The sequence below is a fragment of the Netta rufina genome (assembly GCF_964035555.1).
Source record: "Netta rufina genome assembly, chromosome: 8".
NCBI classification, from domain to species: domain Eukaryota; kingdom Metazoa; phylum Chordata; class Aves; order Anseriformes; family Anatidae; genus Netta; species Netta rufina.
Genome location: NC_140131.1, coordinates 14,517,445 through 14,531,913, shown reverse-complemented (window position 1 = coordinate 14,531,913; position 14,469 = coordinate 14,517,445). Strand labels below are relative to the sequence as shown.

Below are 14,469 nucleotides of genomic sequence, written 5' to 3'. Positions count from 1 at the left end.
CATATTTTTTAAATTCTATTCCAGTCTGAGAATTTTAAGTGAGCAAATTAGTTAGCTGATTCTGGTGGAAGTTTTGTTCCTCATATTGCCGTTAGCTTGTTTTTTGTTTTTTAAGTATGAAGAGAAGCATAATTACCTTTTGTCCAGCCAAATCCCATTAAAATTTTAACTGGATGTGGGATTCTTTTCCTCTCTAAGCTGTTTTGAGGAATCGGTGTGCATGGCAACAACTGTTCTACAAGAGACTGCTTCATTTCAGTGTGTGAAATGATCTTTTATATCCATAGATTATCTCAGAAGAATGCTTTGATCTTTAATCGATTAGTGCTACTAAGGAATTTTGAGATCATGGGATAAAAGGCACTATGGAAGCTCAAAGGATTAATTATGATTATGATGTATCTGCAGCTTGCTTACTAGCTAAAAGGGTCATACGATATATCTTGAAGCCAGTTTCATATCCAAAATCTGATTTTAAAGTGAATGCACTTTATTTTTAGCTTAATACTTTCTGCTTGTGCACATAGTTCATGTGAGTTTTTGCCTTAAATACACTGTGTCCCTCTGCAAGCCAGTAAAGATGAATAGTTTGGGCTTAGCTTAAAGAGGTGTGTTTACTATATCCTGTAAACATTTTATGTCAAGTCTGCTTAGAGGAGCCTGCTTTTAAGTTCCTGACCTTTAACAGATTTAAGTATGCATGTAAATTTTTTTTACAGCATTTTATGTTTCTGAGAACATGGTATACAAGTCTTGGAACAGGTGAATTTCCTTACAAAATGAATACTGACAATTGTCCCGGGCTTGCAGGGCTACTAAATATGTGTGCAAGAATCTACATTTTTATACAGGTGTGCATACTGGAAAGATAATTGGTATATCCATTCTAGAGTTTTGTGAGCCAGTGCTCTAACAGTTGCCGACTCATTTAAATAAGACAAAACAAAAACGAACAAACAAAACAAAACAAACAAACAAAAAAACACATCCGGTCCACCCTGGCAACACACTCAACCCACATTCTTCAGGGCTTGGTTTTCAGTTCTTTAAAATGGGGTCACTTTATTCAAGCTTAACATCCCAATCACATTCCTGTTTCCAGAAGCCTGTCTTTTCCCAGCAGCCCTCAAAGAGCATCTATCTGGTTGACTGTATGCACACACAGATGATAAGCTCTACACTGGTTGCACAGAAACCATTTCCAAGCTGGAGGCCATAAACATTAATAGAGTACTGAACTCAAACTGAAAAACTTCTTTTAAGTAGTTTTAAGTTGAAGTTTCAATTTCTGAGTGAGATTATATGATGTGGTCTTCTTTTATAGTAGACAAATTAATTCTGTAGCTTAGAAGCTGTTACATCAGATCAACATTGCATTAATAGGACAGAGAAAAAATTCTGCATATTGCAGAATTCCCACTTGTTGCCTTAAAATTTATGAGATCAAATGAAAGGGAAATGAAACTAGCGTATCGAAGGAGGTTGTTTCTTTTCTTTGCAGTGTGCAGACTCCATGCTGTACAGGATATGCTTTCCTGCATCTTTTTCTTAGGGTCCTGGTATACTTCTCAATCCTTTAAGCCATACACACAGTGAAGGCATGTGACTGGGGACTTCTCTAGTTGTGTAATATCCTATGCAGTCTCTTTGAAATACGGGTGTCTGTTTCGGATGGTCCTTGTATCTTGCACCGAAAGGGTATCACCCCTTTCCTTTAAGGAGTAAGGTGAATATAGGTAATAATGTGCATTTGATTGGCTACCTCTTTGTAAGGGTCTACTGTGATATACATGGTGTCTAATATCTGTATCTATATAAATCTGGTGAGGTAGGCAGTATAATTTACTATTGCCTGTCAATCTATCAGGTAAAAGAGTAATCTAGTAGTAAAACTAATATTTTTTAAGCATGAAATACTACAAATAAAGATCCATTTGGGTATCCAAAAAGTAACACATGCAAGATCTGATAGTCAAAACAAACCAGTACATCTCACCTCAAGTCCTGTTAAATGAAAGGTTCTTTGGGAAGGTCATAACATGCTGCCCTCATTTAACCTTTAGTGGCTGGCCTGCTGATAGAGGCTACTGTTTAGGAAGTCAGATGCTTTGCCTTGGGCACACTCTCTTCCTTGGAAAAATGAACAGTTAGGACTGTGCAGCATAGTTGGAAAAATAGGAAGAGAGAAGAACGTTTTCCTCTTGAACAAATATATGTATACACATACATATATTTGAAGGGTAGAGGGTGTGTGTTTGTGTAAATAAATTTTGCATGTAAAAACAATTCCATATTTGCTTGGAGGCAATTTTTGTCTGCAAGTAAAATATTACTGAATTCTACCTAAACTGAGAAATTATTTCTGGAAATGTCTGGTTTATTTGTAGCCTCTAGAGGGCACCTTATACTCGCACACTGTAAGGTTTACTCTGCCATGTTTATTAAATTGCACCCGTTCTTTGTGTAGGAAAAAGAAGTAAGAAAATAAAATAACATAGGTATTTTAGAGGAAACAAGTAATTACTTTTATTTTATTCTTCTTATATAAAATCAGATGAGTCTAATCAAACAAAAACGAGGTTAGCATAAGGGGAAAATCAAGGTGATTAGAATTGCTATGGATGTGAATATTAAACTTTTAAGTGGTCAGTTTAAACCCAGATCTGGCTATTATTTGTCATCATTGCTTTCTGTAATTTCTTTGACTTTTCTTTTTATTCTTCTTGGTTAATTGATGCAAAGTCTTAGTCAGTCTGTTCTTATTGTTCATTGTAAAAAGTGTTAGAAACATGCATGTGATAAGAGGAAATAAGATCTGCTTTAAAGCCCCTGTGATTTTTAATTGAAATTATTCATTATTTCACGTATAACTCATCTGGAATGTCTAATCAATATATTATTTCTCCATGATATATACCATTTTGGGATACCTAGTTTTGAGAAAGCAGTAGGTGTTGAGGCACCTTCATTTGTCTTTTTGGCAGGTAGATAGACATCAAAATACTATTTTTGTAATTTGAACATTGCCAGGGAATTGCCAGGGAAAACAAACAAACAAACAAACAAAAACAATTGCCACAGTGGAATATACTTCTTTAACTCGTCCTTATCCAGTTTGAGAGCTTGTGCTTGCATAACCATACTATCACTGTTAAGTTAGTGGGAGAAATCTCTTTCCTTCCTTGCCTGGAGTAGAAGTTTTTGTAGGATATGTTTATTTGTAAAATATCACCCTTCGCAGTAAATCTTTGTGCATTATATTAAAATAATGAGGCAATTTAAATTCATCCTCAGAGTTTCTTCTATTTCAGACTGATCCAAAAGATGTTCAGAAATTACAGTATTTCTTTAATGTGAGACTTAATTTAATTAGGCAACTGGAAGATGAAGCCATTGCCATAGCTTCTTACAGCTGACCATTACTGGAATGAAAACTTAGGAAAAATAATTACCATATGAGACCTCTTAGGTTGATAGATATAATAGTGGACACTGCATTTTACTTGTCTGTCTCGTTGATGTAAGAAAAAAAACCCACGTCATTTCTGTTCTTGCATCAGTTTCTCTGTCTCCTACTTTTTGCTTTTTATCTTACATTACTCTTGGTAATAGCGTGAGATTAATTACCTGATGAGACTGAATCCCATGTACATATGGGATGCCAAAGGTATCTAGCATAGCTTTCTATATCCCTCCAGATTCTGCCTTCTACAGGATGTGGATTAATCACTTTCTCTTTCAGAAGTGTACCAGACAAAGTTCCCTGATGATTACTTCACAGTGATCACTGTTACAGAACACCTTCAGTTATTGCAAATATCAGTTAGGGATTGCAACTGATTGCAAATGGTGTTCTGTATAATTTGATTCACTGTTTTAAACTATAATATATATCAGGTAGTGTAAATCCTACTTGAAATAAACTAACATTTTTGCCTTACTATATTATGCTGATATTTTTATGAGAAAGTTTGGAATTATTGTGTCATTAGTTTAATAAGGTACTAAAAAATTTGAGACAGTCTTAATGTTTATAAATGAACCTCTCTGAATCAGAGACATAATGTGATAGTAAAGTGTTCTTTTGGGATTATAAAGGAATTTATTTTTTTTTCATTTATTTATTTTGCTTTAGCCCTTGTATTCTATGCCAGAAAGTGCACAGCCCTTAAGAAAACTTAAGAACTACAATAGTGATAGCAGCTGTTATAGTGGTAGCAGTATGTCAGAGTCGGGAGAAGAAACTGAAAAGGAAGATCATAATGAAAAAAAAGAGAAAAAAGTATCATATGATCTTGAAGAAAATAAATATAAGTCCTTGGAACGATCAGGTAAGTTAAGTTTTACCACATTTTTAAGTCTGGTCTTACATGGTGAATTATATAGAATGCTTGAGTATTTCAGAATATATCAACAGTCATAGCTCAGAGTTAAACAGTGGTTTGTTCATTTAATCTTCTTTAAAATCTTTTCTAAAATAATTTAAAAAAAAAAAAAAAAAGGAAAAAAATATGAATATTTTTGACAAGAATGCCAAAGGGAAAAAATACATTTGGATGACAGTTGAAAATGGTGTGAATTTACTCTTATTTATTTATTTTTTTTTAAGATTGTTATTTTTTCCTTGTAAAATAAAGTTTCATTAAGCTTGAATTTGCTGGAATATAGAACGGATACAGAAATATATCCGTATATATATGTTTCTGATGAGATATTTTCTTGCTTACTGTAGAGTGCTAGTGTGACTGTGTTCTGTTGAACATGGTAGATATGCTTTTTTTTTTTTTTTTAGAGGTGTATTGTCTCACAGAATTTCATCATTTAATTACACAAATACTTCTAAAGTTTTATTTTTCATAGGAATGTCCTTTATTTAGCAGGAGGCTGAATTGAAAAACGTTACAGCTGGACAGGAGCAGATGAGTTAGATCAGGTCTACAGATACGTGTTCCTTCAACTACATTTTCTCTTTCTTCCATATTCTTCTAGTCAAGAAGACTAACATAGTAGCCACATGCTTTTTGACCCATAGGGAATATGTACTCTGTCTCAAATCTGATGCATGGATCAGAGTCCACCTGATTAAAGCTGACTATGAGGGAGAAATAAATGTTCTTATAGAATATATATAATGTGTGTTATTAGAGGATCTGACATGAATGACTACGACATATAAAATTGTTAGTCAATGTAAGTTATTGTACAATGGATGTAAATGTGATAGTCATGTGTGTTGTTAGTTACAAAGACTGAAAAATGGGTGTAAAAAGACTAATAAGTAATTGCATCATTTCTTTAATTTGTCTGCAGGTAGAATGAACTGGAAACCTTCAATTAAAAATATAAAATCTCCATCATATTCACCCTCCACATCATCTGCAGGTCCAATAAGGCGTTCTGTAAGCTGCCCTCGTTCTATATCGACCATGCAGTCACATGAGCAGCGTCCCTTCTCAGCCAAAGCATCTCTGCAAGTCCAGCGTGCATCCTCAGTGAATAGGGCCCGTTCTTTAAATTGCAGCCCATCTTCATCCAGAGCCTCTCAGACATCCAGCCTGGGCACTATGAATTCTTCGGGGGTGAGTTAGCAGAGCAGTTACATTCAAAAAGTGTTTCATTTCTCTAAGGCTTTATAAATGCCTTAATAATTTTTACAATGTCAAAAATCCTGATGTACAGGATTTCGATGTATAATCAATTCTATTTTAACAGAAACTCAGGAATGTAAGATCTCCACATCTCTACATGTCTTACAGTGAGTGCTAGCTGTGATGTTTCAGTGTTTCTGGTGCAGCTATACAGATACCACATTTTATGAAAATGGAAATCTTAGCTAGGGCCTTTGTGGCTTAGAAACCCTCTCTCCTAGACAGTTTTTTTGTTTGTTTGTTTGTTTTGTTTTCTGCTTTAATGGTAGAAAGTTATTACTTTAGCATGAAACTCTTAAAAAGTTTCTGTGGTTTGTTTGGGGACTGACGGTTTCTTAAATAAGGATCTGCCTACCTTCAAAATTTTTACAGTGACGAAAACACATCAGTGCTTGAAAAACAGTGTATAATCCTAGGATAAATGCATAGTATCAGATCAAAACATTAGTAAGGTTTTGTATGGCTCTTCATTGAAGATGTAATTACTTTGCAGCCTACTGTACCTAATTCAAATCAACTGTACCACTGCTCTACTTCCAGAGTTAACAATTTAAAATTTATAGGCAGTTCCATGTCTTCCTTAGGATTTACTGATTTGCTGTTGGAATAACAGTGTCAGAAGCCTATTTTTATTTTTTTAAGTGAAGGTAAAACTACTTTCATTTTGAAGCCTGTCCCTGAGGAAGGCAAACATTTAGATTTGCATGGTCCAACTAAGTAATTAATAGAAAAAGCAGATCTTATTAAATAAAGATTTTTAGCTGTTTAGAATCTGTGTGCTAATATTTTACAGGTGTATTTCTGGAATATACCTTTTTTTTTTTTTTTTTCATTGCTTGCATGGTGGACCACTTGCCCCCAGGCAGTGTTTGCTGAATCTGTATCCAGCCTAATTCAGTATAGTATTGAGTGTTTGTGCCAGTGTGTTTCAATTCGTCCTTTGGTGGCTGAACCATATATTTCATCACCCAAACAATTCATCTGGAGAGAGGGCAAAACAAATTGGCACTTCTAACCCACACTTGCAGCCTTTCTCCGTTGTGTTGAGTTTTGATTTTGAGAAATCCTTTTGTAATGCTAATTAACATGCTTCATAGTATTTACTATCTCTAATCATCATTTTTATCCGGTAGAACACACATTGTCTGTTTTGCCTGTGAGGCTTTGTCTAAATGATGAAAAAGAACCCTTTCAAAATTGCATGCTGACATCTTGCAAAATACTTCTTAACATGGTTTTCCATCTTTAAAGTCAGCTAATTGAATTGAGAAGACATTAAGATTGTGTCTTCACCACAACAAGTTAAAGGTATTTTTTATCACACTAGCTTTCTCAAATTTAAAAAGTACCCTTTCATCATCAAGATGTATTCCGAGAGTTTAATGAGACAGACTTAATATAGATTTTTCTACTCACATTAACTCTATATCAAATACAAATTACTGAAAGATTAAAACCAGTCTCTTACCGTATGACATTAAAAATGGGCTGCTCACTTAAATTAACATTAGTAAGAAACTGTACTTACTTTTTCATTGAGAAAGCTGTACTACAGAATTGATCTTGATATGCAGATCTATTATGTTGGGTGATAGAGCTTGGGTCATGTTTCTTAAAATAATGTGAATAAAATTACTTACAAAATTGATAAGAACTACTCATAATTTAGCACTGTATTGTGAATGGAACTCTGTTCATAATTATTTTTGCAACTAAGAATAATATACTATATATTACTGCTAGAATAAAATTGAAATTGATAAACTATAACTTACTAAGAAGAAATAATTTGTACATGCTAAAGTGTTAGTTTTTCAATCCTTTAGGCAAGCAAAAAGGGAGTGAATTGCCACTTTTGGAGGCTGGTAAGATCCAAATATACTAAAGGCATGGAAACTAAGTTTAGAATGAGCCATCTCATGAGACCCAACCTGGAGTAACACATTGAGTTCTGGGGCCCCCAGCGTAAGGACACAGATGTCTTGGAGGAGGTCCAGAAGTGGGACACAGAGGGGACACAGATTATCAGAGGCTGGAGCACCTCTCCAATGAAGACAGGCTGAGGGAGTTGGGGTTCTTCATCCTGGAGAAGAGAAGGCTCTGGGGAGACCTTGTAGCACCCTGGCAGTACCTAAAGGGGGCCTACAGGAAAGCTTGTGAGGGACTCTTACCTGGGAGTGTAGTGATAGGACAAGAGGTAATAATTTCTAACTGAAAAGAGGGTAGATTTATACTAGACATTTGAAATAAATTCTTTACTATAAAGGTGGAGAGAGACTGGAACAGGTTGCCCAGAGAAGCAGCGAATGCCTCATCCCCGGAAGTGGCCAGGCTGGATGAGGTTTGTCAACCTTGTCTGGTGTGAGGTGTCTCTGCCCAGGGCAGGGGGTTGGAACCAGATGATCTTTAAGGTCCCTTCCAACCCATGTGATTCTATGATTTACATTTGGGAATTACAGACACATTTTATAGCAGTTATAATCAAAAATGGATTTGTAAATATTTGCTACCTTATCATTTCAGCTGCATTAGTCTATCAAAATATTTTGTTATGTTTAAAAATATTCTTCATCTACTTAAGCAAAAGTATCCTTAAGTAATGAAGTTCTTACGATATACAAAGATTTAGAAATGCGTAACAATTCTGAATTTAATTCTTGGAAAAAAAACAACCAACACTTAAAATTAAGCCCACGTAATTTTGTACGGACAACAATATGCAAAAGTAAAGAAAAAGGATCAGAAATACTTCTAACTATGTTCTAGATTTTAAAAAGCAAACCCCAAATCCTCCAGACATGGTCTAATCTCAATACTTTATGGTTTCAAGTTGCTGTTGGCATGAAAAACACTGATATTTTAAACAGTACCCTGAAAAATTGAAAGCAATGTGTGAACCCCACTTAGCAGAATTGGAGCAAAATGTCCCTACTTCTCATATAACTGGCATTTTCCGTTAAACCATAAATCAAATTTGTCACAGTGCAGAACTGAAATGAAGTTTATTATTATTAATAATTTCTGTTCATTATATTGAATTTAATTTCCAAATTTGTTGTCCACATTTCAAGTGTATATTTTAAATGGTGGCATCATGAATATCTAATATATATTTGCTTATCTTTTATCAAACACACATGCATTCAAACTCTGATTTTCTTGCATTTATTGAGAACTAAGAGTAACCCTGGTGGATTAATGTGCAAAGCATACTTGTGTATATTAGGTATGTATTAGATGCTACATTTATACACTTTATAAATGCATTTTATACTACCCTGTTTAGAGGTGTTTATGTTTTTTTTTTTATTTATCAAGGAAATATCTTTGTTCCTATTATGTGATCTAATAGCACACCTGGATTTTTCATCTATTTCATATCTTTAGAATGAGTCTTTGCTGCAACAGAAAACGAAAGAGCAAGAAGTTGCTCTGACAAAAGAGACTCTACTCATTTTCAATGACATGAGAATGAAGTTCCCAGGCAAAACGGATGAAGAATCAGAATTAATTATAGAAGATGTAAGTATCTATAAATAAGAAAGAAGAATTACAAGCTAGATAGTGCTTAAGCCACTAAAACGAAGGAAAGTAGAAAGTTCAATTTATGATACATGAGCTCCTGTGGCCTTAAAATGTCTCTAACTCAGGATAATTGAAAAGATTTCAAAAGCTTGGAGCTTTGCATGCTTTTGAGCTTTAAAGAGCAGCACTGAAAACATTCTTATGTCTCTATAACATATATGAGAAACAATCAGAACAGTTAGGAAAATACAGTTTGTCATTGTACGGAAAGTTCAAACTTTTAAGTAAGCTAAGAATAATGTTACAATTCATTAACAGTTTATATTTCATCTGATACTGTTAGTGCAGATCCTGATGTGTTTAATTTGCTTTTGAATAGGCATACTGGAGAACTCAAAACAGTATGCTGGAAGCTTGCTGATCATAAGGAACACCATTCATACTTTTTGGCTCTTCTAGTCTTCCAGCTTGTGTTTTCTCATATCCAACATTGTTCTGAGCCTCATCACGTCAAAGAAATGTGAAACAATCCCTGACCTAAAGTGGAATTAATAAGCGATGCCTAATATACAGATACATAAGCAAAATATATATGGTATTTAAGTACCTTATAAATATCTAGTGCAAAGAAACTAACATCAGCTTGTGAAAGAAGAAAACAGAGAAGTTCTTTTCTCAATCTAGTAGAAATATAGAGGGATCTAGTCATTTAAATTAACACCTGTATTCTGATGTAGTAAGCACAGTCCATTGTGTTAGAATTCATCAAATTAATTCATTATCCAGTTGGAAATGCCCTTTGTTCTGCAAGCTTGCAAAATCTTAGAAATGTGTTGATTGTCTCCAGTAGTCTGTGTGACTACATCACAGTGGAAAGGAATTGTATTGTCCTGTGTTAATGGTTGATTTAGGTGATTCTAGGAGACAGCATTCATAAGTAGCATGTTTAGTTTCTTCTTCCTAGAAGTAGAAATAAAATCCTTCATTAAATTTTCTCTCTCTGAAATGGGGAGCGTGTGTGTGTGTGTTTATTTATATATGGGAGCATGTGCGTTTGTATATGCACTCCATCTAGTGGTGCTTTTTAACACAACAGTAGCATGATTATAAATGCACTTTCTTATTGCAGAATTCTCTTATGGCTTTAACCAATTTTTGTTGGTAAATAATGTTTCATCATGGAAGGAAACAATCATATATTAGTTGTCATGCAGAACTTGTCATAGGTCTAGAATACAATAGAAAGAAAAAATGAAATTTAAAATTTATGTTAACAGCTCAACCTATTTTGTTATCAGACATCATAAAAGAAGAATATTTCTCAATCACAATATTGCAGTTCACATGATTATTTATAGAAATATTGAATGAATTGTTTTCAAGATATGTCTAATGTCCTTTATGAAGCAAAAAAAATATTATTTGATTAGATAAATGGTTATGCGTTATTAAACTCCTATTGCTGTACTGAAGGAACCACAACTGTGTCAGTCAAGATGAGCTTTCTGCTTTGTAGTGTAGGACTTTCAAAATCAGGTAGAAAAGATGGTAGGATTAATTACAAATGGTCCCCTATATAAATTTGCAAATCTTTTTTTTTTCTCTTAGAGAAAACTTCTTTTCCCAGGCATCTTTTAAATACTCACACTTTTTAGCATGAGGAATGTCTGTGAATGAAATGCCAGATTTTGATTGTTTCTATGCGTATTTTTTTTATCTTGTGTTTTGCAATGACTACAGATAATGGATAATTGGAAGCATCATAAAACAAAAGTGGCATCGTATTGGTTGGTAAAACTGGATTCTGTAAAGCAACGAAAAGTAAGTGATACAGATTTCATTTTCTCAAGATTATCTGATGTAGACAAATGGCTGTGTGTCTACTGGTGTTTAGCAGTAGCTGGGAGTGATTTGACATTACAATATTGGCTAGTGTCACTAACATACATGTATGTATGAATTAAGTCCATTGCAGGAAAAGATGATGCTCCATGTTTAGACATGCATAATTATCCTGAAATGTAATTGCAAATAAAAATCTTTAAAAATAAGGCTGGTGAAAGAAGAGCAAACAATGAACAATTACTGCTGATACAAATATTTCTGGTCTGAAATTATGGACTGGTTTATTAACACTCCCTTAGAGTTAGTATTATTGAACTTGATTATTTGGATCTTTGACCCACAGTATTAGAACAGGTCACGTTAAAAAAAAAAAAAAAAGTACTTGCCAAGCAAAGATTATTATCATTGTTAGTGTTCAACTACCTGGTTTAGTCTTTCAAAAGCTAATTAGATTTGCTTACCATTCTGTCTTTGCATTTCTGCTATCTAGTAGTTGGCATTGTGCATAGTACCTAAACAATTTTTAATCTGTTTAAAAATTGACATGCTGTAGTATGTCATTCATATCTATATGTCATAACATACATCAGTCAAAATGATCTTCCCAGTGTAACAGTCATTTTCCTTAATGTAGAAAAAAATTTATTTGAGAGTACTGTTAATACTTTGGTGACCCTAAAGCAATATTTGGGTCTTTGTCTCAGTCACTGCCACATTATGTGGATTAGCATATCTGTTCCAGGCATTTAATCTCTGTATTTCTCAGTTTCACAATCTATTTTTATAGACCATAAAAGAAAGCAACTTAATAAAAATGCTGCACACACGATAAATATTATCGTTGGAAAAGGTTGGTTGATTATTACAGAAGAAGAGAAGAAAAATTTTGGGTCCTCATCTCAACTGTTATAAAATCAGCATTATGATCCTCAGTCTTTCGAATTGTATCTTATTCAACATGGCATTAAATGCTTTTATTTTCATACTGGACAGAGAAAATGTTAATTTAATTTGATGTCATATGATAGAAAAATATTTGACTATTTCAATTAAATTATCAAGTTCAGATATTAAAGGGAATATGTATCTACATGGTCTTTTAAAACTAAATTAGACATGATAAACTTGACCATGTAGGAGGCTATAACTTAACCAAAATTATTCTTTAACTGTGTCAAGTGGCAACAGTATAACAGCAGAATTCTTTCTTGTGCCATTGACTGGAATCAGTAGAGCAACCATCTTCACTGGCTGAAATTGTGTAATTTTTTGATTCATACCTAGAAATTTTCTGGCTAATAGTCCTTTGCTTAAAATGATCTAATTTTAATTACAGGAAAGAGTGTTGCAATCCCAATATACATGCATATAGGTCCTTATTACTGTGTGCATGTGGCAGCTGTAGCCTTTAGTCCAAATCCGGAGAGAGGCTTAGTGAGGGCTTTTAGAAAACGGTCGTGTGGAGGAAGAGCTGCTGGGAAGAGGGAGGGAGGAGACATTGGAGGGAGGGCCAGAGAGACAAATGCATAGCTAACAGGGCCAACAGGGCCCAAAATGCACACTGTAGTATGCAGTGAGGATCTCATTTTCAGCAGAAATCATTTTCAGCAGAATTGCCTCCTTTAATCTATGCAGCCATGAGTGTAGGTAGAGGTTGCCGGATAGGGCCCCTCACTGCAGCTAAGATACAGGGCTTTCAGAGAGGACTGGTTAAGGTATCTTGTTTGTTATTTCTTTTTTTTTTTCTTCTTCTTTTTTCCCCCTCCTTTTCTCTTCTTTCTTCCCCCTTTCTCTCCTCTTTCTACCCTTTTCTCTCATTCCCGTTTTCCTTTTTTCTCCTCTTTTTTTCTTCTCTTGCTATATATTTTTTTCTTTTTCCTTCTTGTCAGAATTTTCTCCTGTAAGCGTTATTTCAGAAAGTCTGCAATAAAATGGTAGTGTTGTCCTTTATTTGACTGACAGTCATGTATAGCCAAGGGCACATTAACAAAGTCAAGATCATACAGGTTGATATGCCAAGTCATTAGTAAAAACTTACTTTAGTAAAAACTACACAACCAGAAATGTGGATTTCTTTGCCGTTCTTGTGAGGACATCTTTTACAACTTGTGAGACTTAATAGTTCCTGAAGCGCTAATGGGCTCTTCATCTTTGGTTGCACTGGTAATAATTTTTTTTAAAACTGTTTTTAACCTCAATCCTTTCAAGCATTTAGATAGTTATTCTTAGAAGGGTAGTTTTTAAAAATGGATTAACTTTGACAATGACATTGCAGCTCAGGACTGTCAAATGTGTAAGCTTTTGTTGATTTGGAAGAAGCATGTTTTATATTCCAGTGGGGTGGGCAAAGCAGAAGAAAGCTCAAGGTGAATAATATTTATGCAAGTAAGGAATCTATCTCAAAGGTACTTTCTTTAACTTTGTGAAATACAAAACAGAAACTCAATCCCCTTCACTCTACTTTAGAATAACTGTGAAACTCTAAAACATGAGGAGAAAATACCTGGGCAATGTACTAGATTTCACAGTGTTCGTACCTGACAGCTCTATTTTCTAAAGTATTATTGTACATGATGTAGAAAAATTAAACTCCTGCTCATATTCTCAGTGTCTAACGTTACAACGTTACAGCAGAGGTAAAGGACGCATTTAGAAGAAAGTTGAGAGTATTCCAATAAAATCAATGCATTCTAAAATGAAATTTAGACTCCCAAGACTTCTAGGAAAAGGAGACTTCTGTATGGAAGGAGTTGTGACTGTTTTGTTTTGCATCACTTTACATAATTTCTTTCAAATCTGTTTTGATGGTTACCAGAGGGTCTGTACATCTTGTTTTGAATGTACTCTTTTATAACATCCTGTTCTGTTATGTCTAAATAATCGGTTATGTTGATGATGCAAATTAACGTAAACAGAAAAATGAAGGCAATCTAGGGATATTAGCTCAGAAAAGGGGGGATGTAGGTTCCATAAGTTCCAGCCCTTGTGCAATGCCTTGTCTCTTTTTCTTAAATGGATGATCGAGGCTGTGTTTGCAAATTAAGAACAATTAACTGAGATGATTTCCCCTCTGGCATGCTGGCAATGTCAACACAGTAAAAACAGAACAGAAGATTTTTTTTTTCCCCATGTTACCTGGCAGTCTACAGCTTTGCTCAAAGATGCAAGGCTTTGTCTTTAGTTTTTGTTAACTCCAGGTGCTAAAGTAAAATAAAGAGGTCTGCACATTTAATAATGTACTTCATAGTACGTGTCTTTTACACTAGTGAGTTAGAGAGTTATATTCCATGGAATTGTTCTGTTTTACCCATGGAGACAAATGACAATTAGTCAATGTAGCATTGCAAAGAAAGGTATAGTTGACCCTTTATGTAATTAGGGACTTTAGTGGCCATTTTTTTGGGTAAGACTTAGGCAGGTGAGGGGAGGCACAAAGGAAAGGCTGCCTGAT

General features: G+C 34.4%; 1 protein-coding gene across 6 annotated transcripts in view; it reads left to right on the top strand.

Moving 5' to 3' along the window:
* The window catches only part of TTLL7 (tubulin tyrosine ligase like 7), a 71,596-nt gene that overhangs the window by 46,146 nt on the left and 10,981 nt on the right, over positions 1 to 14,469 (top strand). For 4 of the 6 annotated variants that reach the window (XM_084290837.1, XM_084290836.1, XM_084290838.1 and 1 more), the window contains 4 exons: positions 4,136 to 4,331; positions 5,311 to 5,579; positions 9,036 to 9,170; positions 10,914 to 10,994. In XM_084290837.1, the coding sequence (XP_084146963.1) occupies positions 4,136 to 4,331; positions 5,311 to 5,579; positions 9,036 to 9,170; positions 10,914 to 10,994 (681 nt within the window). Of the gene's footprint in view, positions 1 to 4,135; positions 4,332 to 5,310; positions 5,580 to 9,035; positions 9,171 to 9,552; positions 9,674 to 10,913; positions 10,995 to 14,469 lie in introns of those variants that run through there. The other 2 variants (XM_084290839.1, XM_084290841.1) reach the window with 2 other exon arrangements.